The sequence below is a fragment of the Molothrus ater genome, chromosome 5 (assembly GCF_012460135.2).
Source record: "Molothrus ater isolate BHLD 08-10-18 breed brown headed cowbird chromosome 5, BPBGC_Mater_1.1, whole genome shotgun sequence".
Classification (NCBI taxonomy): domain Eukaryota; kingdom Metazoa; phylum Chordata; class Aves; order Passeriformes; family Icteridae; genus Molothrus; species Molothrus ater.
Genome location: NC_050482.2, coordinates 42,247,039 through 42,274,882, shown reverse-complemented (window position 1 = coordinate 42,274,882; position 27,844 = coordinate 42,247,039). Strand labels below are relative to the sequence as shown.

At 36.6% G+C, this 27,844-nt stretch overlaps 1 protein-coding gene across 1 annotated transcript in view; it reads left to right on the top strand.

Moving 5' to 3' along the window:
* The window catches only part of KITLG (KIT ligand), a 56,286-nt gene extending 28,789 nt beyond the window's left edge, over window positions 1-27,497 (top strand). The window contains exons 3-10 of the mRNA XM_036401290.2: window positions 5,656-5,718; window positions 10,220-10,399; window positions 12,280-12,442; window positions 13,325-13,420; window positions 20,006-20,115; window positions 20,642-20,718; window positions 22,195-22,278; window positions 23,470-27,497. Of these exons, the coding sequence (XP_036257183.1) occupies window positions 5,656-5,718; window positions 10,220-10,399; window positions 12,280-12,442; window positions 13,325-13,420; window positions 20,006-20,115; window positions 20,642-20,718; window positions 22,195-22,234 (729 nt within the window). The 3' untranslated portion in view covers window positions 22,235-22,278; window positions 23,470-27,497. The remainder of the gene's footprint in view (window positions 1-5,655; window positions 5,719-10,219; window positions 10,400-12,279; window positions 12,443-13,324; window positions 13,421-20,005; window positions 20,116-20,641; window positions 20,719-22,194; window positions 22,279-23,469) is intronic.
* The last annotated feature ends 347 nt before the right edge of the window (window positions 27,498-27,844 follow it).

The window sequence follows — 27,844 nt, the reverse complement described above, 5'->3', positions numbered from 1 at the left end:
ACATTCATTGTTTTTCTTGTCATAATAGTAGAAATATTTTTTGTAGTTCTCTGGACAAACAAGTACATTTTTCTTCCAAATTCTTGGTGGATAAAAATCCAGTCTATGAAAAATCTTTTTCTAGCTTCAGCTTCTGTAATTTTGCTCTTCTGTCTGTACACATGCTGCTCTGACCCTTTCTCCTCTACTTATTTCTTTCAAGCTGTTCCTCCTTTTTTTTCCACTATCAATGGCAAGCTTCTTGGGTTTATCTTCAAAGGTACTATTAACACTGCCTGTGTTGTCATAACACATGCTGAGTTTGCCCTCAGCTTCTCCTCATTATTTCCATGGTATCTGTTACACTGTTTGTGGTTGCCGGAAAAATGCTCCTTGATGAACTCCAGGCAGATGCCCATCCTCTTCCTATCTCATGCTAAAATTCTTTGCAGTATGAATCCATGTCCCTCATTTGGCTTTTTCTCCAGTATGCTTTTCCCCACCCCACACACACACGCTTCTACTGCAGTGCACCTACAGCTTGCTACAGTGCCACAATTCCCTATCCAGTCTTTGTTTATTTGGTACTGGGCTTGCTGTAAACTGGTACTGTAAACCCTCTACATCACTTGTAGAAAACTCCTGAGCATGACTGTGGCTGTGTTCTGCTCAACTTTATTGGACTATAGGGATATGAGAACATGCCTCAGTTAAGACCCTGAGTGAATATAGATATTAGATGTCTACTAAGCCTAAGCTATTGGAGAATTAGTAAGGCATGCTGTGCAGTGCCTGAAAATGTGGGTCATTTGCCTAATCAACTTTGTTTTGAGTAATAAATTGAGGACAGATGTTTGCTGTAACTTGTTTTCAGTGCTCTTAATCTGGATTTTCACTAGCACCATGCTAGACTCACACCAGAATAAAGACTTGGAAGGAAGAAATTCAATAACTATAAGGTTTCTGACCATTAGTCAATGTAAGATCAAACCAGACTGGTATCTCTTCGTAGAAAAAATGACTTGTATACTTTGTAGGATTAAATTTATTCACATCTAGGTAATATAATTTTGTCATATGAAGAATATATCCTAAGCAAAATGATCTTAAGAAGCAAAGAACAATTGAACAATCATTTTTGGTTTTTTAATGGTGAGAAGTTCAAAAGAGCATAGTTTCATACTGATAGAGAATGAAAGTATTTAGAAAACATTCATTCTGCACTACTCACCACGTGACCTCCTGCTTCTTTTGTAATGAACATGTCTGGAGGGAAGCACATTCCTTGATGAGCAAATGTTCCATATTATGAAACTGTAATTGCAGCACCTGTCAATAAAGTCTGTCCCCATTGTTCTTTTCAGCACAGTAAGTCAGCAGAAAACTGCATCTCTGTATTTGTGCATTTGATTTTGCATAAGAATTAGAAATCAGTTGTTTATATATGTTTGTTAAATATGAACATCAAAACCTACATATAAATAGAATTTTCACTGAGCTGTGCAGTATGTACAGAATATACCTACATATTTTTGTTTTGTTCATTAACAAAATCTAAAATACCTCTTCTTCCATGAACTACTTCTCTAAAGCAATTTTCTTCTTTGTAATTTTCTTCTTTTAATGTAGGAAACCCAAACAATAATCAGGATTTACTGACCAGTTCCTTGCTGGAGACATGCTGTCAAATACTTTGCTTTCAAATTACATCTTTGCTGTAAATATGTACACTCTCTGCCACGTTTGATTTTTATTTTTAAATGGATTTAACTCTCCTTAGTGAAGGGGTTATAAAAAATGATCCAGAGTTGTTATGTTGCAAATAATCTGCCACTATGACTGTAAAAAGTGTGAACGGAAATCGTTAGCATGTTGTCTTAAGCCAAATGATGAGGATTTTATTAACTGCTTCATTAGCAGATGAAATAGAGTGGATTGCAGAGATGAAGGATAGACAGTGGAATCTCCTGAAGGAAAAGAAGCCAGTGAGAAAGAGCTAGAGAGGGACTTTTGACATGGGGCATGTAGTGCTAGGAGAGTGGGGAATGGCTTTAAACTGAAAGAGGAGAAATTTAGATTAGATGTAAGCAAGAAATTCTTTACTGTGAGGGTGGTGAGGCACTGGAGCAGGTTGCCCAGAGAAGTGGTGGGTGGCTCTTTCCTGGAAAAGTGTCAGGACAAAGTTGAATGGGGCTCTGAGCAACCCAGTGTAGTGGAAGATGACCCTGTCCATGGTAGGGAGTTGGAGCCAGACTGTCTGTAAGGTCCCTTCCAACTTAAACCATTCTATTATTCTGTGAAAAGAAATAAATAGAGAAAAGGGAAATAAATAGAGAGAAACTCAAGGTAGAAATTATATCCAAAAGGAAAGTATGTTTTTTCCCATCATATGCTTCAGAGTAAATAAGAAAACACTGACAATGGAAAATGGTAATTTTATTTTATTAGCATACTTTATCTTTTATATGTGTATAAAAATTATATCTGTGCTTGTCTCCTTGTAATTTTCATTAAAATCACAATAAAAGAAATTTTCAAGAGCAGTAGGCCTCATTTTAAAGGATGTGACTGCAGATAGGTCATCTCTCATGTCTGCTGTTGCAATGAAAGACTAGTTTATGGAACCCAAATTACTTTTATATCCTTTTTTCATCTCCACATCTATGTGACCATGAACATTTTTTAAAACATGTTTGGGCTATGCAACGTCAACAGTGCTGTATTAAATATTCAGACTTCTCTATGTCAAAAGTAATCTTACATTCCCCAGTGTAAGATTTTGTTACAACTGGGAATATAGCACTTACTGTTGGTTTTATATGGATTTAAAGATTCTTTAAAGAGCTAGATTCCCTGCTCTTTAACTCTTCTCAGCCTGTTAGGCTATCTGCAATCACACACAGCCACTAAATCAGAGAAAAATTTAATGACATTTTAATAGCAGTTCAATGCTTTTGGTTCTGTACGTTGCTTTGCAAGATTATCAGTTGACATTCTATGTAATAATCAAAACTGTTACTTCTGTTTAAACCAACTGTTACTTCTATAATTATCAAAACTGTTACTTCTGTTTAAACCAAGGTAAGCTGTGCAGGCAGGTGTTTTGTGGCCCCCCAGATTTATCACTGTACTCATGGAGCTGAGATGGGGAACTAATAAAAAAGCCATTCCAGGACTCAGGTGGCTTCAAGGAACAGCTCTTTTCCAACCATCTTTGCTCAGGCAGGTCAGAGTCACCTTGTCATCTGCTCCTTGCTGGAAGGCACAGCAGTCAGGCACCCTTCAGTGAGTGGGTGTGCAGAGTCCATTCATTCCTTTCAGGATCATTTCAGCAGATGAAAATCCAGTGGCTGCGTTTGGATCAGAGTCTTGGTGGTTAGTGTTCAACAAAATTTCAAGATTAATTTCAGCAAAGCAAGGGTGTACAAAATGCAGACCTAGTACAGACATATCTTTCACTCTTACATCAGGGGCTTTACCCAGTTTTCTGTGTGAGAGTTGGGAAGTCCAAGTGCAATACAAATGTAAGTCACTCACTTTGACTGAGATCCATCGTTTACCAGCACAGCATCTGACATGTGGACTTCAGTCAACAAAACTTCAACAGGTTTTGTCTTGAGGCAGTGCATATATTTTGTATTTGACACCCTCCTCCCAGTGATCTTCATTTTTAGTAGTAAATTCAAAAATATCTTATCTGATTCACAGTCTGTCAAGGAGAGATATATCTGCAGCTGAGCTGCTTGCTCCAGCTCTGATTGAGAAGGTGTAAGGGCTCTTGGGCACTTAAATTTTTTTAACTGTGCGTGAAAAGTGCTTGAGAGGCTCTGATGCCAGGAAAGTAGATTCTATACATAATGCATGTCAATTCTTGTAGTGTTCATTTATATGGAACAAATTTAATCTTCCAGTGACCTTTCTTAAAGAACAGTGGTTTTGCTGGCATTGCTAAGTGTGGAATCCCTCTAGAGTGAGTATGGGAAACTTTGCATCTTCACCATCTGTAGTCCTTAAAGTGCTGCTAATCCTACCTCTCTAGGCGTGCAAAGGAAGCTAGAAAAAAAATTGAATACGTATTCATATGCTGTGATGCTGTGGTGTTTTAAAGGAAGGAATAATAGATAAAAAATTTGGATGAGGATTTAGAATAAATCTGATGCTCTAAAGAAAGAACAAATGTGTTGAAATATTTTTCAGTATTTATAGCATCTTGAATCAACTCACCAAAATGCCAGGTAAATAGAAATTAATACAGAGAATTTTAGTGGTGCTTCTGCTTTGAAATGTGTAGGTATAAAAATAAAACAAGAATAAAAGAAGAAAAAAAAACTGGTTTATGGGAGGAAATTTTTAAGGGTCATTTCTACAGAAAGTGTTCTAAAGCTGCAGGAGAATAGTAGATGTCATTGAACTGAAAAATTGTATCTTAGCCCACATAAATCAAAAAATGTCTGGAATTCACTTGTGTTTGGCTGTGTATAAGCATTGTCCTTGATCATTTCTAGAGCCATAATGTTTTTAAATAGCTGGTTTAATTTTTAATTGAAACAAACTTTTAATTAAGAAATAAAACGTTATGTTTTGCCAAACAAAATACTACCTAAAAACTGCTCAGGAAGAAAAGAAATCCCTGGGCTGGTTGCTATAGCAGCAGAATCAAAAGCAGCCATAACAGAATGATCTTTAACCTGAAGTAGAAATGTTTTTGCACCAAAGGAGCTACATCTGTGCATATTGTTTTTGACTATGTGGATTTCAAACCAGGATAAGTATCAATTGACACTTTCATTGATAGAAGATAGGTTTATTGTATTATTAAGTATCATATTATGATGCTTTTGAAAAAATATTTTAAAAAACTGTGGATTTGTGGCAGTCCAGTGACTGTTGGACTGTTCATCTCCCAACGTAGCACATTCCCCAGATGTTCAACTATGTCTCACAGTAGGGTTGGAACCCATCTGTGGCAGATTGTAGAGGATAATTCAGTGGGAACCCTTCTTCCACTCCTTGTCTTTGCTGCAGCACACTTCGTGCTCGCCCCCTTCCGCAAAGCTGCATCTTACGTGTGTGGAAGCTCACCTTTGCCCCAGGACATTGCTATGACATAATGATATTGCTCATCATTACTAAGAAGCACAACTGAAAAGTTAATGTTGTACTCAAGTGTTTTTCTGACCTGGTACATAACTAAGCACAAGGCAGGCAAGTATTTAGGTTCAGAAGGATGTTGAAGTTGGATGTTATTTGAAGGAAAAAGGACAAGATACTTCTGGGTCCTCTACTGTCTATAGTAGAAGCTGTCATGTAAACACTTCAAGGCATTAAAAGACGGAAGGGCAGTGGAGTTTCTGCAGTAAGGAAAAACATCAGATCACTTCTTCTCAACCCATTGTTGACTTTAACTTTGCTGGGAAGCAGTAGCACTGACCATGATCAGATCAGATCTGGGCATATTGCAGAGCTGTGGAAAGGTAGTTCACTTGTGAATAAATAAGTGTCAGTAGCAGTTCCACAGGAAAGTAAGCATGTAAGTAAACATCTTTGCCTGCACCTGGTAATTTACTGAAAGTTTGTGTTGATATTTAGTCGATTTTGTTGAATGCAGTAATGGAAATAAAGTCTTACTTTGTGTAGTAAGTAATAACATTTTTATTATCTGTTTTTATTATTTAGGTTGGAAATCTCCCAAATGATTATATGATAACCCTTAAATATGTCCCGAAGATGGATAGTCTGGTATGTACAACCACTTCAGGTTATTCCCAATAAAACAGCCACTGGAACCAGTAATGGCTGTAACATTCTGTACCTAGTCCTATGTCTTAGCAAGTTACAGTTAAATAATGTTTATTTCAACTTTTCATATGGTTCCCAAGTATTTATTTAATAGAAATGTCGAGTGATTCCCAGTCCCTTAAAACTTTTTTAATTACAGGGATTCTAGGAAAGTCTTTTTCTTCATATTAAATTTTTTAACTTATTTTTTTGTGAAAAGTCAGATTTTCATTGTGTTACTATTTTGTCAATATTATTTCATGGTGTCAATTGAAAAATATTGCTTTCTTAAAGAAATAGGTTCTCAGTAATTGTACTTTGGAGCATACTCTAGAAGTCCTTCTTGTTTCAACCAGTGGAAATGCCACTAGAGCACAAAAAATACTAAGTAGCCAGTAAAGAGAGCCCCAAGCTCAGCAAATGGTGGTGTCAGTAACTAAACAAACCAGTAGAATTTCAAACATACTTTGTGTTATTCTTTCTTTATAATCCCATATTTAATACATAGTGGTACTTTCAAATAAGCGTTATCTATACATCTTAAAATTGTATAACATTTTTATTTTTAAATTGTATTATTTTATTGATCAATCTATTACATATTCTTTGTTTTTCCTCAGTTTAGCAAAACCATTTTAAAGTTTTGTATTGAAAACTTGGTTGTTGCATACACTGCAATAAAAAGGAGGAAAGGAAACAAGTTGAAAGTACAAATTATGTTGAATGCTATATTGTTTTAGGCAAGGAGAAAAGTAAGAAACTTATGATTTTGTCAGTTAAACTGAACAACACTGTGCCTGTCTTAAGAATTAATCATTGTACAAATACATCAGTAGCTGAAAAATATCTACTGGATGTAAGAAACTGATTTTGTGTCTGTACAAAGTTTTCACTGTAAAAATCCAATTTGTATGTGATAAACCTATGGAAATGTGTCCTATTCTACAACAATGTAGCAAATCTAGCAATATTCCCTATTGATAATGGAAAATTATGCCAGAAGCAACATTCAATCCTGAATAAAAAGAAGATGGGAGGAGGAAAAGGAGGGTGCAGGATAGTGAAGGGCACTGAGTTGTGAGGTTATGGAGGGTTATGTCAGATGTAGAAGTGTTTTTAAGAGTTTTGCTGGAAGCTTGAGGCTTTCACTAAAACTTAGAGTACTTTGGAAAACCCAGTTTAAAGTTGGTTCTTTAGACAGGAAAACTGCAGAATAAATGCTGTGAAGTCAGGTACTAGGTCCAATATAAATAAAACTAATAGAAAATTTTCCATTTCTTAGAATATCCAATATTTAGAGAAAAAGGAAGCAAGATTGGCTGCCACCATCCTCTGACTGCTGGGCTTTTTGAAATTCACTGATCTTGGTGTCTGATGTGAAGACATTCACATCTGTGGAGGACAGCTGTAGCTTGAGTGCCCTTTCCCCAGCTTCCAGCCCATTAGCTGTTGGGCTGGATTGAGGCTGTTCCCTCCACTGCACTTCTGGGGGTGTTGGCAGATGAAGAAGGCCAGGGAACCTGCTTAAGCAATGAGTCCTATTTGTTCTCACTCTTGCCTCTCTCCATGGTTCAGTTTTGACTGCCAGTATGCAAATTCTTTTCCATTCTTTTCAGTACTATGTCATCTTGAGGTATCATATCCAGAAATTTAGATCCAGTTTACATTTACAGCAAGCAGCCAAGAAATAAAAAGGAAGAAGTTCAGAGCTGAGACTTCCATGTTCCCTTTGCACAGCACTTTCAGTCATGGTAATGGCAGGTGCAGCTCTTGGCCACATGCCTTCACAGGAGAAAGTACTCAGCAGTATTCAGATCCCACTTTGCCAAATTCTTCTCTGGGAATTTCAGGTTGTGTTATGCATACCACAGCAAGGGATAAGTAGGCTTTACTCTGGTCCATGCAAGCTGGGAAACCCATGACTAAGTAAATGCCTTTTGCTCAACTATGCCTAAAGTAAATGCCTTTTGCTCAGCTCTGAAGAGATTGAAATGGTGCTCTGCAATTTTTTTTCAATAGATTTTAATCTTCAGTGCGTGCATAAAGTGGGAAGTGTACTCAAGGTAGCAAGTCCCAAATGTAGATGACTAAAGGTAGGAAGGCAAGGTGAACACAAAGCAGATGGGAAGCCAGTGTAGTGCATGTAACAGGAACAGACTGACCCATCCATTAAACAAAAGGGTTGTTGCATTATGCACTAGCTCAAGGCAACTGAGTGGCTTTAAAAGTAGTCTTGTATAGAATAAACTGTGTAGTCGAACCTGAAGATTAAAAGGCAGAGATGACAGCAAAGGGCTGAATTCAGAAGAGGAGATAACTTTTAAACTTCTACACAGATGTAGAAAGTAAAAGCCAAATGAGAGCAACCCTGAAGTACAAGGGAAATCACATTTGCAATTGCCCTAAAATGTAAATCTTGGTCAAAGTTTACACAAAATATGAAAGTCAAACCTCCATTTCTCTTTGCAAATAATGTCATCTTTTTCAATTAGAGCAGTTTTAATCACGTTTTTGGTAGGTATTGACATAGGAAGTGATTGCACAGCTTGACATTACTGAAAAGAAAACTTAGAGCTTTTGTGAAATACAGCTTTGTAGGTCAGAACAGTTCAGTTAGAGGAGACTCCCACACACATGCTAAACCACAGGAGCAACAAAATAGGCTCCCTGCTGGAATTGCCAAATGCTCACTAGAAGAAGCAGCAAGCTTATGCTAGTCCCTGCCAGAGGATAATGCTCACCCACAAAACCTCAAAGGTAAAGGTTTCAAGGTTTCCAGTTCAGGGAAGCACAGTAGCTAGTTCTGTGTCAGTGTTCCCACCCCAAAGCAGAAGAAAGAAAATGCATTGCCTGTCTCGTGGGGGCAGTGGGACATGGCACAACATATGCTGCTTGAACAGAATATGTTTCAACAAACTTTCTCTGATTTATTTGCTTCTGCCTCCCCCTTCACCTTACTGTCCTCGAAGGAAAAAGGGGAAGCAGACTTGAGTCAAATGCTATCATTTTGCTTTTTGTTTCTTTCTTTTTTAAGTCATTGTTGAGATAATTGCAAAAGGTTATATCACTTACTTGCCACAGGTTATCATTGTGTGAAAGAATTGTACGCAGAAGTGGAAATTCAAGTGGAGCTGAACAATGTATTTACATTTGGTTCTCTAAGCCTGGAAGCCTAATAGTCTGATTAGTCTTCAGAAATGTGAAGTGTATTTTTTCTTGTGAGAAACATTTACACATCAAAGAACAACACCTGTGGATTTTTTTTTTTTAATAATCTGTATGCAGGTTTATTGAAGAAATTGAATAAATGAGATTAAGCCTAGAAGTGTGTACATTGCCAAACATTTGCTGTGTGTTGCTGAAGGTGGATTCAGTGGGTGCTGCCTATCCACTGCACAGCAATTGGAAACTGGTTTAGTGATACTTAGAGTACTTTGGGTTTGTTGGGCCAAGATCTTTGTATCTGGAAGTCTTTAAGGAGACATTTTCAATATTGGAAAAATAATGATATATATGGAATAAATTCTCATAACATTTGCCATAAAAAATTAGCTTTTATTGGGAAGGTATTTACAGGTACAAATTGCAGTTCTGACTTATGCATTACCTGTATTTTTGCTGATCATGCCATGTTAGGAATTTTCCTGGGCTGGGTGACTTTTTCCTCTATTTGACTACTGTTATATATGTTATATCTATCTAACTAAAAGAAGTTAATGACTTCCTCTAAGACAGCAAGGAATTATCAGGTTTCAGTCATGTGAACAGCTGTACAAACTTTGTCTGCAAACTAATTGCATAGGTGTTAGTGTATACAGGGACAGGCTGTGCAAAACACTTTTGTTATCAAAGATTGAGGAAGAAGAAAGGCTTTTAGATCTAGAAACTGCTCCCAGTAATGGCATTTAGTGAAAAAGCTGAAGAGAAAGAATTAACTCAGCTAAAAAGTTTAAAGGTGGATAAAAGCACACAGGGGTTTCATGCAAATTTTTTATGGAAACCCTCCTGAAAAGAAATTTAAATCAGGGATCTTTGGGGTCAACTGAGTCATGTAAGGTAACAGCAATAAATGAATACTGATATTTAAAGAATTGTTAAGGCAGTAGGAATTGAAAAGAAAACAAATAGGTTAATGAAAGCATGGACTAGGGTTCATAGTAACATGTTCCAAGGCTCAAATGCTCAACACACTGACACTTGGCATTCATTGATAATTTAATGAAGGGATGGCATTTAACAAACAACCACAAACATGTCAGTATCAGTCAGAATAGAAATATTACCAAAAGGAATGAAGAGAAAATGGGTCACATTAAAGAAGAAGAATTGTAATTTGTACTTTTGAGATAGTTTAAATTGGAAAGAACAGTCTAATTTACTTTTACACATTGAGATGTTTAACCAGTTTTTACAAATGTCTGATATTTAATTTACATCTGTTTCTCTTTTTATCCCCTGACAGCCTAGTCACTGTTGGTTGCATTTGATGGTGCCTGAATTTTCAATAAGTCTACATAATCTTCTCCAGAAATTTTCAGATATTCCAGATATGTCGGATGTTTTAAGCAACTATTCAATCATCAATAATCTCACAAGGATAATTAATGATCTTATGGCATGCCTTGCTTTTGACAAAAACAAGGTAATTTTATGCAGAGTTTCAGCTTTTTTACTGGATACTTATTTTTTACTTTCTGTTGCACAATAGTCAGTAATAGTTTAGGAATTTCCAAGGCTTTATTAGATTTGTTTTCATTTCTATTCCTGTGCATCTGAAATCCTACTTTGTTTAGAAATGCACTGAGTACATTGTGCTAACATTGGTAAATTTTTATCTCCTGTTTCAAAGAAAAATTTTTACAAGGAATTACAGTAAATACAATTACCTGTATGCAGTTATTTAAATTCAGAAATGCAGTGATCTTCCTAAAGATAATTAATCCATTCCGATCTTTTTGAAACTAGCAGAAATCTTCCTTGTGTATCCAGCTTAAATGATATATTTTGCTAGTGATCTTAATGTAAATGTAAAGATGATTTGGTTAAAGTTATTAATATACTCTTAGTATGTATCACAATGTGTGAAGCTCTAAAAGCTTTTCCATGGTTTAATTAACTTTTTTATATAAAGGCACAGCAAAGACCAGAGGACATTGGTCCATTTCTATGTGTTTCTGGATTCTGACAGCAGCTGGAAGGATTCTTGTTCAAGAGATGTCTGATTTTCTGTGCAGGCAGGGAAGTGGGGAAGAAATTAATTTTCTAGTCTGTTATCCAGATCTGACCAGACTATCACTAATTAAAAATAATTCTGTAGTTGAAGGTTTTGTCCCACTGAATAAAACAGGTAAAATACACCATGTCCTTTAGAGCGAGTATTTTATCTTCCATATACAGTTGTTTTTATCAGATAAGTCCTTAGTTTTTGTAATTGCAGCTTTTCAACACCCAAAATGAATCAAATAAGTAAAACACTCAGGTGCCTTTAGAGTGGAATAACCTTGTAAGCTTGCTATGTATTTGCATTGCACTGCTGTGAGTATTTAGATATTCCCTACTTTTCCAGTTCAAACTGAATTATCTCGAGTCTTCAGTGTATATATCTTTTTCTTTTCTATTTTTGTCCTGATGATTCAAAGCACTCAGCTGGGATGTGGTTGAGAAAGAGGAATTTCATTCTGTAGAATGGAAAAGTAAATATCCTGTAATTCAGCAAAACAACTAGCTATTGATTTCCTTAGAGAATAATGATCTTAAGTCTAGCACTTTCAGCATCAAACATAAAATAACTTTGGAGCCAAAACCAGGAGGTTTTCTTTAGGACATACTTAGACCATGTTCTTACCACTGTCCTCCTTCTTAAGAGTACAGAGTAACCCCAGGCCAAACCTGACTTGCTGACATTAAAAAAAAAATAAATAAGAAAACCGTTAATAATCATCATGGATCTCAATCATGTTGTTTAGTCTGGCATCACAAACATGTCTGTTAGACCTCAGAGTGACTGGGCTTCCTTGTGCTTCCTTGTTTATAGTTGCTCTTATTTTTAGGTCTGTTATCAGGGATCTCAGCCTGTTTCTGAGCAGTGGTGTACCCCAGCTATTGTATTTTGTTCCCCATCATCTTGATGACAATACCAATGATTGTTGTGTTCATGTGTTGAGATTAAAAGACTCATGTGAAACTTTGCAAAGTAATGTGAAATCAAGGGGGTTTTTTTAATGAGGGGAATTTTAAAAAGTCTCTTGGTTTTCAGTATAGGATGGGAGACTGTCTTTCATTCCTTAGCAATTTTGCAACACTGTATTAATAATTCATTTCTATTTGCAAAGCTAATTAGAAATCCTCAGATCAGAAGGTTTCTCTGTTTTATGAAGATTATATACAGCTAATCTGGTTGTCTGCAGGTTAAAAATACAAAAGATTTTGTATAATCTTTGGGTATTTTTATCATTTGTTGAGATGTTGAAATGAGCATCTCCCTTGACCTTCTTTCAAGCTGAATTCTATATTTTACTCTAGGATTTTGTAAAAGAAAATGGTCACCTTTATGAAGAAGGTCACTTCATTCCTGAGGATTTTTTTAGGCACTTTAATAGTACCATTGAGGTCTACAAAGAGTTTGCAGACAGATTGGATAAGAATGACTGCATTCTGCCTTCAACAGTAGGAACACCGGAGAATGGTAAGAGGGGTCTCCTTTTGGGGAGAAGAATCTTGGCAGATAAAAGTGTGTGATTTTCCTTGGATTTCAGCGATGCTAAAGATCTGATACCATGCCTCCATGTCCCCTTTTTACTGCAAGTTAAAATAAGTACCAACACTGAAGGTTGTGTTTCTGTTCGAAGTCGAGTTCTAGTGCCATCACTCCTAGATACATCATTTCTCAGTATAATCAAAATAACCTTGCATTATGCTGCTCTGTTTCTATTCCTCCAAAATATATCCTGAATTGTCTTTTTTGCATTGTCCTTCTTATCTTCTCTTAATGCTCTATTTAGTTTTATAAGGCAGTAAAGGAGCCTAAGATTGCACAACTGAAAGGAGAGGAAGTTAGGACAAACTGTAAATTGCAGCAGCCTCAAGTCATCTTCAATTTCATCCCACTTTTCCTGAACAGGGAAATGTTTATTCATTTGAACATTTTAACAAGCTCAGGTCAAGCTCCTGCAGCTCTTTCTTATCCTTCCAGTAAATGGAGGGTTTGTATTACCTTTTCTTTTACTCTCTCCAGTGCCAGATACTAGCTTTTTAATTAGGTCAGTGTGTCCAGTTGTACAGTTAGTTACATCACTAGTAACTAGAAGCAGATCAGTGCCATAACTTAAGAACTTGCAAGCAGTAACTGCTTTTCCAGATTAGCTATTCAGCAGCAGCTCAGCATATAGACACTTCTGCATCTTAATAAAACTACCTTTTTTGGCTTAATCCACTTTATGAAGAGTCCTACAGCCAGCTTTTAAAACAGCCCTATAGCCCCATTAGAGTAGTCCTGTAGCCCATAGTCTTATATAGAGGGAACTGTATTTTAAGTTTCATAATTCTGACACATTCATTTTCTATTTAGATTCCAGAGTCGCTGTCACAAAAACATTTTTGTTTCCTCCTGTTGCTGCCAGCTCTCTTAGGAATGACAGCATTGGCAGTAGCACTAGCAGTAACAGTAAGTACAAGTGATTGAATATATGTCTCCATCTTGTTCTGGTAGCTGGTTGTGAGAGCTTAGAGGAAATGTCATTAATTGTGCAAATTAATGGGAAGTTACATGTTCCTGATGGTGTACCATGTGTTTCTCAGCTGTCATACTGAAATGCAATGAACTTATCTAATCAAAATGTAGAGATGCTATCGAGTTACAATTATGTGACAGCAATCTACAACTTGGAGAGGGCAGGCCTCTTCGTTTTGGCTGTCATGAGGTCTCACTAGTCATATGGCCTCAGAAAATTTGGCCAGACACTTCATTTTAACTCTCAGAAAAGGAAGTTGCTCCAAATGAACAGAATAGCTACCCTAAATCGGATGAGGGTACTCACATGAACAAAGAGGATACCTGTACATTGCATTTTGAGAGTACTGTCAATCCCAACCAAGCTTTACACCAGCCCTGAGGCCAGTCCCCATGTTTGTTTGGTGTAGTTGCAGTAGGGCAGCCTCCACAAGTCAGCATGCTTTCACTTGGGGTTAATGACAAAGTCACTACCTTTCTGGCAGGCTGCAATCTTCTCTCTGGCATACTCATGTCACCTTTCTTATCTGTCTTGGTCACTTATTGCATGACAGCTCCCTGATAAGAGTCCAGAATGGTTGCTGTAAGAGCCTCAACATTACCTATCACGAGGTCAGAAAGGGTGTAGGCATTTGAGGTGAAAGGAAACAGTGAAGTTTCAGGGGCTTTTAGTGACATCATGTACAACAAGGTGAACACTATCTGGAGCTTCCCACGTGAACAAGAGGGGATTTTCCTTAGAGGTTCCTGAAATGGTGATCAAAGTTTAACCGTGTTGTTTCCTTGTTCTCGTTTCCCAGACACGTCAAGATGACAACGTGTATCTGGCTCTCTTTACAATTTCCCCTTTTCACTCCACAAAGATCTATCTTATCTGAGTGTGTGATGATGTGATGATGAAGTATGTGACTGGTACTCCCTGTGCTTGAGGAAATATGTGCAGAGGGGCAGCCTGATGTAATCTAGTGGGCACAATGGTAGCTTCTGTTGGTGACACAGTCGATACTAGGCCTGAGTTTTTTCTCATGATCCTTTTCTTTGGAATGTGTAATCTAGTTACCCTCTGGGCTTTTAGCACCATGCATGCTACCTTGTAGTTGGCTCACAGCTGCTATCAGATTTGAAGCCCTTCTTGATTGCTTTCTAATTAAGAGTAGGTCTTAAGTCATCACAGCCCAGAACCCTCAGAGTAGAAGGAATTAAAAAATCCCCTCCACTCCTGGCTGCCAGCCTGAGTCTTTGGAAAAGAGAAGACTCACTGCTGTAGATTCCTTGCCAGGAGGTCATAGAGCTGTCTGCAAATAACCTGATGAGCCCAGGGCCAACTCTGAGGCACTAGGAAGGGGTAAAAGTATTCATACCTGTCTCTCTCTCAGGTCTGAACGTGTGATGATTTTTGCTGTCATTGCTAGAGGAAAGATATTCAGCCATAGCCTGAAGCAATGGGAATGGATCAAGAAGCCAAAAGACAGACAGATTACCGGAGAAGTTCAGATGTAAGGAGTTTGACCCAGTACAGTGACAGGAGGAGGAATGACAGGCAGTGCAGTGGAGTGTGGCACCTGTGTTTGTACTGTGGAGGAGAGTGCAGAAGCAGGATTATTAATCTTGTTTTATAATTGGAACTGATAATCAAGTAGGAAAAAAGCCTAATTAAAATAATGCAGTTAATTGCTTGGCTGCCATATGCTCTACAGGTGTGTTTTAACTGATTATCATTCTCTTAAGCAATTTATTAGAAAATTGGATATCAGTTAACAGCCTTACGTAGAAATGACATGAGGACTGCATGTCTGGCTGGATCAGGGGACATTTTGAACTCATAATCAGATTAAATTATATTAATTTGGATGTTGACTGGTTACACTGTAGTTACTCATTTGGAGGTTTTTTGCAGGGAGGGAGCTGTGGAATCATTATTGACATCACTGGTTTATTTCTGAAATGGCCTTTAGTGCCAATCGTAGTTTGGTCTTGACTTTATTGCTGAGAAAATTTTGGTTTTAGTTAATCCTTACCTTCTTGGAATGAACAACAGTGAATAAACCTTAATACTTCCCCTGTGAAGCTTCCCCAGCATAACAGTCCCCTGGCTTCTGTATTGTTCTCAGAAAAGCACCACTAAATTCAAATTTCAAAAAGGAAAACATTGAGAAGAGGGGAAGCCTGAAAAAAAGCATCTTCAGACACAAGCTAAAGTAATTTTTTTTAAATTAACCCTTTAATTCTAAACAGTTTTAAGCTGAGTTGTTCTTCAGTTTAATCGTTTCTAGAGCATTTAGAAGTGTTCAGTGTTTGCAAAAGAACCCCTCCAGATTAATATATTTTGAGTCTATTAAAACAGTCTATGTAGTCAGATGACTTTGAACTGTAAATTCAACTTAAACAAACCTGAAGTGCATCATCCAATAAAATAATTAGTGAAATATCATAGAAATTCTATATAAATTAGCTAAGGTATGGATTTTTATTTTTGCTATTTTTGTTGAGTCATATTTCATTACTCCATTGTTCTTATACAACAATAAAATTAAACTACAATAATAGAGTAGAATCTCAACTAAATATACACAAAAAGTCTCAGTCCAGCCAAATGAAAAATAGAACAATTATGCTATTCTAATTGTTTTTTGAATGGTAATAGTGGTTTATTCATTCTTGTATATTGAATGTAGACTTGTAACATGTTTCCACTTCATCTTTCCCCCCCCTCAGAAGCAGAAAGATCTTTTCTTATTTCTCATAAAATTCTCAAAAGACTAGCACCACCATCCCAAATTCATTTAGGCTGCTTTGTTCTTTCCTCTTTGTGTTACCTGACTGTAATCCATTGAAGTTCCAATTAGCTGTTAAAGTTCCAGTCTTGCTCATATTTCTCTGCATGATTATACCACACATTGCCTAGAGAATGTAGATGAGATGGTTCCTATGTAAAGAAGAAGGTTCAGGATAAGAAGTCTTGAGTCCTAATCTCTTCTTTTCAGTGGTTGAAGCCATCAGATGAATTTCATGTTGCTCTGATCAAAGCTTGAACTTACCAGCTGTGACTAAAACTTCTCCTTTAATTGAATGCCATAACATTCTTTATAATTTCATGAAGAGTTCAGTAATTTCCTCACAATAATTTAGCCCTATTATTTAGTCCTGAGTACCTCAAAGAACATGTAAACACAGAGATCTGTGTAACTGCTTTTAGGAAGAAGGTCTCCTTTTTTAATTAAGCAAAAAATACCATAGTTTAATTCAGTAATTGCACAACAATTTTAAAATGTTCACCCATGGCTTAATGCAATTGGTCCTGCCTTCCGTGCCTTTGTTCCGTTGTTCCAACTTAATAGTTAATGGAAAACCCTAATGAACAGGTGAGAGCTGCTCTGCATTTTTACAGATAAGATCTTGTGGTAATTGTGCTGGAACTGAGCAGAGGTAAACTGGAAATTCCTTTGAGACATATATGGCAAAAAAAAAAAAAAGAAGCCAGTGCTTTCAATCATAATCACACATGGCTCAAGGTAGGAAGCAGGTCAATAACTTCATTGTGTAACTGAGTGGCTTTTAATGTAAAGATATTTTGTTTACAGCTTAACATCTCAATGTCCATGAAGACTATACATAAATCAGCATCAAATGAGATCACTTCCTTAGGGCATCTTCCACAAGATACAGACTGAGAGCTCTGAGAGATGCTGGCCTGCATCCACTCCCTTTTTTCACTCTGCTGGATAGAGTGAGCAGTTCCTCTGGCATTGCCCAAAGAGCTCATAAAGTTATTGGTACACCTGGTTTTTGCTATTCCTTCTCCTGCTCTGCCTTTACAACTGATGGGAATCAGAATCTCTCTGTGTAGAGCTCCAAAGTTTCTAACAAAGGAAAAGGTCCCTGTGGTAGCCACCTTTCTTTCCTTCTCTCCATATTCTTCATTAAGCCAAGTCCCTGAGAGGTTCTCCAGACTGGAAATTCTTCAGCCTGTTCTGTTTTAAATTTTAATATGAATAAAAGGCACATGAAGAAACCTGCCATGACTCATTTCATTCTCCCCAGATTCGTTCAAGAGAATTTTTTCTGGACTTGAAAGTGAAATTAAATATTCTGGTTTTGCTTGCTTTTTAAGGTAGTTATGGATTACTTAACTTTCAAATTAATTCATACACTGTCATGTTGTGGAAAAGAAAATCTGTTGTCATTTTTAAAAGGTAGGCTAAGGAGAGTGTCATAATGCGACTGTATTTAGGCTCGATCCCTGGATTGCATGTCCCCACATGGAAAGCTAATTATAAATTCCTTTCAGTTTGCCATAGATGATGAAGAAATCACCTGCCTTGGAGATAACTTTTCAGAAATCAGATTTTTCCAGTTTTAGATATCGCATTGTAAAGGGGTTCTTCTGTTGTCTTAAATTGCATTAAATTTTTGAAAAATACTGTTAAAAACAAAGGTAAAAAATTATCACTGATTATCCTGCATGTAGAACATTTCTCTAGAAGTTCATGTAAGAAAGAGCATGCTTGCTATGACATGCTGCCCAGCACTGTAGGTAAGCAGAGCGTTTTTGAGGTTATACACTCTACCGTAACATGTTATCAAACACAGTATGCTCTACATGACCTGAAGAGTCTTTCGTTTAAATTTTATTTCACTTTTTAATTTTTTTCTGAAGTTTGTGGGGTGGAATCCAGAAAACATAGCCATCCCCATATGATTTACATAATTTAGCTGTAAAACTCAGCAGTCTCTCACTGAGAAGAATGGCGTTAGGGAAATGAGGATTGCTTTTTACTTGCTTAGAGCACAAGAGCAATATCAGAATTTTCTTCTGAGAATACAGTTTAGATAAATGACTAACAGGAGAGCATTTCTAGGGTTGTTCAGGCTGGCTACACCCACTTGATTTTCCCAGTTTTCTTGCAGATCAGTTCTGCAAGAAAACATCCTCTTTCTCTAATCTGAGACAGAAAGTTAGAAAGGTTATGTGTTCCCTAGTTAATGTCTGCTCTTGGCTTTAATGTCTGAGAAGAGAGAGGCAGACTAATCGATAGCCTCTCTTTTTCAGCTGTTGTTCACCTCTGTAGAACTTTGTCTGCTCTCTTTCCCTTCTGTAGACAGATTTCTTTCACGGTAAGCTGGCATCGGTTCTGCTTGACTGATGTTCCCTTTTAGTGTGCCGAATCTACCAGATATAGGTGAAACTCAAGCCCCTGCAGTCAGAACCTAGACTTTGTAAATAGTGTATGAGACACAGAGATATATGTAGTATAATGAATATATAAGGTATAGATTTTATATTGTCTTGTTATTTCTAACAACGTTGAGCCTAGAAAACACAGCTGAATTTCAGAGATAAAAAGAATATTTGTCTAAAACTTGAAAAATGTCAACAAGAAAATCTGAGAGTTGAAAATGAATTGCTAGTTAATTATAAGAACACTTCTTTCTAAACTAACGTATTTTCTTGAAAGCTGTTTAATAATTTACTAAACACATGTTGTTTGACCCAGAATATCATACTGTGTGTGCTTAGACATTTGCTGTTTGCATGAGTCACGCAAATTTTGAGTGCTGTCAGTTCATTTTCATTTCTATGTATCCAATCACCTACACTTTTCCAGTGCTTACAGTTTGGTTCTTTTCCTGTAATCTGTCAATACACCCACCATTCGAGCTGCAGACACTCAGTTTGAAATGAACCAAAGCTGGGTGGACAAAATACCAGTCTCCTGAGGTTCACTTTGCGTTTCAGAAGGAGGGTCCCCAGGTGATTCTGTTGGACTTTCCACATCCTGCCCTTGAAGGGAATGAAGGGACTGACTGAATGATTGAAAGGATGAATTTTAGTCTCAGCTTGCAGACAGCTCCCAGTGAGGGGAATGGAATTGTTTGTGTACATAAAAGAATAGGATTGGTGCTCTTCTCTACAAAATGTTAAAAGCTATCAAGAAATGGTTATAACCAAATAACACACTGTTAAACCTCAAGGTACAAGGGTTTGATCTTGCTGAAGTCAGCAGTACCTTTCCAGGAAGCTTTAGAAGTGATCGGGTTTATTCTGTTAAATTAACTTACCCTGAGAGCTCTCATGTTGGTCATTGGTTAGTGGCAAGGCAAAGTGCCTGCAGTCAGTGGGAGCCGTCTGATGGAACTAATGCAAATGCATGAATTTATATATATTCTTTTTCAAATAATTGCTCTGTCTTTCAAAGTAAGACCTTTAAAAATAAAGAAATCCAAAACTTTGAAGTGTAGGAAAGAGATGATTCTCTACAAATGGCAAAAAGAGAATTGTGTTGGTACTTTTCAACATTGTTGTTTCAGAGGTGGGTAGAGCATCCTTGTGGTCAAAAATTTGCTGTAAGATTTTTATGAAGTGCATCTCATGTACATTGCACTTTGAAGTATCTGTTCTGCTATTTAACATGCTGTTCTGTAGGTGGTGCATGAAAGTGCTCTTGCTAATAGTGTTGCCCTGAAGACAGTTTTCTGCTATAAATCTGTCTTCACTAATGAGAGTATCTTTAATTACAGAAGAAGCACTTGGCTTCATTAGCAGCTCCAGCCTGCAAGGGATCAGCATAGCACTGACATCATTGCTGTCTCTCCTTATTGGCTTTATTTTGGGAGCCCTATACTGGAAGGTAAGAGATACTACATATTGTTTACATAGTGATGTTACATTTCTTAGCTGTGGGGAGGTGGGAATAAGAGAACCATTCTGTATTTGAAAGCAAGTGATACCTCTTTTATCTCCACTTAACTGTGACTTGCAGATGTAAATCCGTGTGTCAAATTCTTGAATTCTACCATCAAAGTGCAAATCCTGTCTTATCAGCATGATCTCTCTCTAATTGGAAACAAAAATTGTGTGATTCACCCAATTTTCCATTTCTCCTATTGTATATTGAGAAATGATTCTTTTTTTTTGCTTTTGGCCCTTATGCCCCTGCCTAAAATACAAAAACTTCAATAGTAAAATTTTTATCAGTAGTAGATGTATGTCAGAGGACAAGGTTTGGCCTACATTTTGCAAGATGACTTTGACTTTGATCTGAAGCAAATTAAGCAAATTAAGCAAATTGAAACATACAATTGTTTAGTTACTAAAGAAAACTTTAGAATATTTATAGCTTTAGAATATTTATATTTAGTGCATTTTCTTCCTAGAAAATACATCCCAAATCCAGACCAGAAAGTGATGAAACTACACAGTGTCATGACTATCAAGAGGAAAATGAAATAAGGTATATTGTTTCACTTAAAATTTCTACTTACAGATGTAATTTTATCTCTGAGAACTACTTTGTGTTTAGCTGTGTGACAAACACAAAAAAACCCCAAACACAAGGTCTTGCTGCAGAGGTAAAATATGTGCTTATAGTGTGCCATTTAAAGGACTTTCTGGTTTCAGCACAGAAGTCGATATGGAGGATAGTTCTGCATACAGTGTTTTATTATGAGGATATTATTTTGTCTGTCTTTATTCCCACTGTGAGAAAGGATTGCTGAGACCCATAGGAAAACCAACAAAATAAAGTAAATGTTGTTATTTGCTGTGTGTTGTAAAGCTAGGTTGAACTTATATAAATAAATAGAAAGCAATGTCTTTCTGGTTGTGCTCCTAAATCCTTTTAAATACCTTTTACAATAACATTTTTTATGTTCTTTCACTTTTTCAATTTCCCCAGGATACTATGTTTTCTGGTTGTTTTTTTTTTTTTTTAATATTTGTGGAAAGTTAATGAGAACTCAATCAAATGCTAATAACTTCTTAAGGTCATCCTGAAATGATTCATGGCTTTCTTCCTACTTATACACTAAATTATCTGATTTTTAAAGAGAGAAAGTTCTGAGAGAATCAAAAATATCTTAGAAATAACAGTTCAAGTCTTTGAAGTTCCTTGGACATGACTTGGGGCAAGGAATTCTGTGAAATCCAGGAAAGTATTTAGGGACATTTTAAGTAAGAATAAGTCTATGCTAAAGCATTTTGAGAGTATTGTTTAGCTTCATATTTAATGATGTTTGGTCAGATTTTAACTATGAATGATTTAGGGAAAGATCTGATGCAGGTGGCAAAAGGACATGTCCTGTAGTGTTCTCACACTGTGTGAAATGCCTGGTGCTGCCCATTGGTGAAGGGACAAATAGGCAAGGTTCTGATCTAGCAGTTTGGTCACAGGAGCTGAAATTTCCCATGTTTAAGCTTGCTAAAGTAATATATTCTTAAAACAAATTTTCTTCATATAGAGTATATAGAATGGGAGGCTGTGTATTCATTTCACCAATTATATTAGTTCCTACAAATAACTCATTCTGCACATCATCCTCATAGGTGTTAAAACCTGTGAAATGAACATACATCTTCCTTTTAATTTCACAGAAAATACAAAACATATTTTATATGAAGAAAAGGTGACAGAGTTAAATGCAGGAGAGGACCTTTGCAGGAACTTGAAACAGATTGCGTTCTCTATCAGATGTCTTCGTAAATATATGGCGTGTGTTTTGGCATACATGGCATAGATGACTATTACAATTTTCTCCTCCCTAATGAGAAATTAGGAATGCTCATCTATAAGTAGGAAGAAGTAATATCAAACATAAATTATAATTCTTTGGGTTTCCTTCTTTAAATTTTAACTAACTTATAAACCCTTCTATTCTATTTCCTTGGAAGGCTATTACTGTAGTAATAAAGTACCTTTTTTTTCTTCCAGTATGTTGCAGCAAAAAGAAAAGGAACATCTACAAGTGTAGCTGTTGCTTTTTCTCCCTCAACACTGTTACTGTTTCGTGTACTGGTAAGTTGGTTATGGTGAGAGTTTTACCACAGACTGAACTACTTTCAGCTGCTGCAATATAAAGTGATTCAGAGTCCATTCTCAGGGAAAAAAAAGAAATCTTGCTATCAGTAGGTAGCATTTAGCAGTGTATAAGATCTTTAGCAGCTAATTTAATTAATCCTGTTTCATTAATGTAGACCTTTGATTTTTAGCTTGAATGCTTCAAAATGAAATTTACAAGAATTCCAGCATAAAGCACAGCTACTGCTTCTCCTTTTCGGTGTTAGAGCTGATACAGAGAAGCCTTCAGCTGTTACACTACAGCTGTTTCAAAGGAATGTGAACTAAAAAACACAATCTGGTAAATTAGCAGGTGAGTGTAGGAGAACAGGCCAAGTAGAGTTGAGCTTTCATATAATGGTAGCTTAGTCAGCACATTTCTGTAGTCTCTGTAGCTTTATCAGATGCATCAGTCTTGCTTTAGTATGTAAGAGTGAGCAGCAAAGGTGAGTGAGGTTTCTCAGTCCCAGCTGTCCTCTGCAGAGCAGCACTTCTCTGGCAAGAAGCTGCTTACCACAGAAACTGTGCTGTATTTAACCCATGGCATCTATGTAAGAGTCTGGAAAATTCAGACAGCACTGGGCTGTTTATTTTTTATCATGAGTGGAAAGAGCAGTGTTAGAGTATAACAGACAATCTCAGTCTGCAGTTCATCCTGTAGCAGTTACTCTCAGGTGTTCAAAGGATTGAATTATCTACAACTTGAGAGATTTTTCATTATCCTTAACTGCTTTGTTCTACCATATGCTCATTGAGAAGCAAAGTTGTCACTGCATTGGACAAGTTGTTCCATTTTTCCAAAGATGTAAACTCAGTTCGCTTTGTCCAGATGACTTCAAAGGGAAGTTTGCTGCCAGAGATTGCCAATACCAAAATGCCCAAACAGTTCTGTAAAACATGAGAGTGGTTCCCTTACCTTAGATGACATCAATGAGCTTTTGCAGGCAAGTGTGTTCTTGCATCAGGAAAGTACATCTTAGAACATTTTTCCTTCTGAGTAAAGAAATCCCTGTGCAAGTGTCATTAAATTTATTTCCAAAATTATAAGTAAAAAATGTCTATGTTGTATGTCTGAGAAAAGATCTATTTTTTAGTAATACAGAAAGGAAAACTAATCAGCAAAATCAAAATTTCTGTTTTTCTCTTCAGGCAAGTAACAGTTCCATGTTCGCTTCATAAATGAAGCAGCTTTAAGCACATTCGTATTCCTTCTGGAGTGACAGACTGAGTCTGCATCTGTTGTTGCTGCCCATGACTCCATAGACATGATACAGAAATGAGGACAATTTGTGTTTGTTACTGTGAAACCAACACTGAATTGAACAATGACAAGAAGAGTGTGCACTTAGCAGGACTGTATCTTATGTGAATATCTACCTTGTGTGATATTTGAGGTTTTTTAATTGCATTAATACTTTCAGCTTACTCTGGCAAACAAAATATGACCTGAACAAAAAAAGTATCTTTCAAATGCCTCCAACAGTGTGTAATCATTGCAAGTCATAAATACCTTTGCATCCTTAATTTAAATTCTGTGTCCTCTACCTTGATGTCTTCAGATGAAGGTCTCTGAACTGACAGAAAACGCAGAAACGGATACAGATAACATACTCTTCAATATTGTATATAAAACTTGAAAGCAAAGTCATGCCCTGAGCTCGTGCTCTAGACTTAGACTTATAAGGAGCTGTGTTTATGCCTGTCAAAGGCAGTGAGTACAGCAACACGTGGTCTCTATCGGGTGCCAGGTGGCTGGTTGCCCACCACAGAAAGCCTCAAGAATTCATCAGCGTTGGTGGTCTCTGTTCAGGAGAACCAAATACTGGATGAAGACAAAGTAAACAGGAGGTGAATGTACCTCATGGAGCTTTGAAGAATTAAGTGTAACTGCTGAGTATGTGAACACTGGTGAAATTTCCAGTCATGCTAAGGCAAAGTAAAGAGTCTGAATTGCGTTCAAACATCACAATAAAGACAAGCCCATGAAATGCATTTTAAATTCTGAAGATGCATGCCATTTATACCTTATCTGTAAATGTATAGCATAGAAAATCTGAAAGATCCTGAGAGTGTATTTAGCTTTTACTTACATCAGCTGTAATTAATGTTTGCATTGTGTTTTAAGTGATTAGTAAGCTTTAATATCCTGGCGTTCTCCACTCTTGAAAGTTAATTCTTTTGAAACAAAAGAGAAAGGCTTTGTTTCCCACCTGTCTTCTGCATCTATTACTGTTACAGTATCCATGGAATATGAACAGGACTGATGTACAGATGTGCATTTTCAAGTAAATCCTAAAAATACCATGGTAAAAGTTACAAGTGTAGTTGTGCATCTTTTCATCTTATCTCTTCCCAGATAATGAGTATGAATTATTTACCTGTATTAGGGGTTGAAATTCAGAAGGGTAAAGGTAAAGGCTCACATGAGGTGACAAACTGTCATCTGTCATGATATTGACCACATGATATTGACCAGCTCAGCAAGAGTTTTAGTTTAAATAACTTGAAAACCTAAAAAAAACCAAACAAACCAACCAAAAAACACCACCAAATCTTTTTAAGTTTTGCATAAATTTGGAGTTCTCCTTAAAATGTATAGTTACTAAATTTTTTAAGAGTCCTTGTGGAAGTTTTAATCTTCTGCTCAATTTTCTGAGAACGATGCATAAAAAGAATCATCTAATATATATGTGTGTGTGTGTGTGTGTGTGTGTGTGTCTGTGTGTATTATTGGTAAAACTGTCTTTCAATCTTGTAAAGAGAAAAAAAATCTCAGAACCTTACCATACTTGATGATGTAGCATGTAGCTACACTGCATGGAATTTTGACCCTATTGTAATAAGGTTGAAATTTCTCACAAATTCACTGATGGAAAGATTTGATCATGCGGGATTTTTATTTATACTCAGGCCTTTTTTGCACTATCTGTTTGTCAAAAAAAGGTCTTCAAGTCCTCCTCAGCTGGTATAAATTAGCATAGTTCTATTAACAGAACTTTGCAGTTTGCATCACCTGAGGAACTTCTCTTAGACTAGATCAAAAGAAGCTTAGTGTCAGAATTAGGCCTTCACGTTTATTCTGAAGATGCTGGAGCACTCACCAGTTAATAACCAGGGTTGCTCATCACTTCTAAAACGCAAGTGCATTCCTCAAAAAATGGAATTCCCAATATAAAGCTGAGTCTTCTTTGAATCTCTGTAGTTCTTTACTCACAAGGCCCTCAGACTTTGAGTTTCAAACTTTTTTAAGAGGTACTCTAAAAGAAATGTCAGCATGATGTAACTGATGGAAATTTGCACCTTATTGGTAATGCAGAGAATAACTGTGTATTGGTTTTGACTGAATGGAAAAGTATCCGCAGTAAATTGAAGCAATTATCCTTACACATTGTATGAAAACCTTAAATACTTCATAAAATGTGCTCTTGAGGCTAGCTCATGCATTTGAGGGTTTGGGTTTTTTCCTTAGCTTCAGTAAAACAAAAATCTTATATTTATTAATGTTCTTTGTTGATAAAAAATATTCATTTTTCTAAGTGCATTCTTTCCAGAAAATCAAATATTCAATAACACTTAATTTGGGTCACATTGGTGTGCCCCAGATTATACTTTGATATTCAAAAGCAGCCTATTCAAATTTTAGGCTTCTTAATCTTCAATACTATTGAAAATATGAGTTATGAATTGAAACAGAAATAAAAATTGACTATGGCAAAATGTTAACTTTCCAGTCACTTTCAAATAATGTCAGACACTTTAATCTCTTCCATGGAGCAAGGTAAATTTTGAATTATATGGGAACAGAAAGAAAGCTCATGTATACTTTTGACCTTCACATCACAAACACTGTTCTTTGAATGTGTTCAAAAGTCGTGTGACACCTGGAGTAGCAGAACTGTTGTTGGACCACATGGTTTTCCCATTCTTTGCCCTCATTTTGAGAGATCTGAACACAAGAGAGATCTGATTGAGTATTCTCAATCCTTTTGCAACCCAGAGGGAGACTTCTGGACATTCATGGACACACTAGGTGGCTTGGCACTTTTAAGTGGCATCGTGAATTTACTGGAAACTTTCTGTGTCCACTGAGGAGATCTTTACTTTGGACATAGTGAGGTTCTGAAAGACTACTGACTTGTGAGACGTCTTTGAAATCAATGGAAGTAGAGTAATGTACTCTTCAGTTGGAGATGGGGTGGCAGAAATAGACCTTTAATTGCTTCTCAACTTCTAAAGAAATTTAACTACTAAAGAGTGATCAGTTTTTCAGTCTTCTTTTTGGGTAGACAGAGCCCATACATTAGCATAGTTGGAAAATCAACACACTCCCTCTTAGAATAAAACTGGGGGGAAAAGGGGTGTTTTCTTTTTTCTTATAAAAGTCAACCAAATTTGGCTTTTGGATATCTGTGGTTTGGTGAGAAATGTAACATTTTTAGGTTTCCTTTGAAATAGTTGAACTTTGCATGCAATTACTAGTGGCCTTGTGAGAATAAAAAAGCAGATAGTCTTATACTGAGTAACTGTTCTACTTTAGATGTGTATTTACTTGAATGAATTAATGGTACTTATTTCATCACGAGGTCATTTTATAAGCATATAAAATGTGCTTTACTATGGAGTATGTGTACAACCTGCACATGTTTTCGATTCTCATCTGCAGCAGCTCTGTTTTCTCTGTTGCTCTACATAATTTGCTGAAAGTGTTCAGTACACAAAACAGAATTATTAATTTGAAATTTTAACAGTACACATAAAATACTGATATTTTGAGTTTGATTTACGTTTAAGAATTATCCAACATTTTGCAATTCATAAATTTGATTCAGCTGTCTTAAATGCAGATCTACAGTAATGGTGGCATGTTGTTATTTTTTTATCAAATTAATAGAACGTGGAAACTTCAGACTCTTTAGTGATAGAGACACAGACGTTTGCTGGTTGCATTATGGGCAAATTCATTTATTTCAATGTAAATGTCAGCACAGTTTTGCATAGTTACATTCTGACTGAAGGTAATCAACAAAGTTTATAAAATGTGATGTGTATGTACATATGTGTCCTCTTAAAGATAGATGTTTTCCCAGATCCCTTTTTATACCAGTTCAGATTTGGAATTTACATTATATACATATGCTTTATTGTTCTAAATAAAGATATTATGCACTGTCAAATAATTAGTATATTGCATTGTGTTAGTCCCAATTAAGACATTTTTATGTCCTGTCATCATCTGAAAGAATTCTCTGTCAGAACATATTATGCTTGATGCAGACATTTCATGATAATGCACTTCTTTTGCTCCTTCTGGTAAGGATGACATCCTTCCTTTAAGTTTTCAGCAGTTTACTGTGGCTTTTCTGTAAGAAGTCTGGGATGGGATGAGTTTGGGAGGAAAAAACAGAGCTGCTCAGGGAGATCTGGCACCTCTCCCTTCCTGAGAGAGAATGAAAATATGCCAGCTAAAGACAAAGAGGTAAACCTGCTGAGACTTTCAGCCTGCCTCAGAGAGCATTATGAGCCT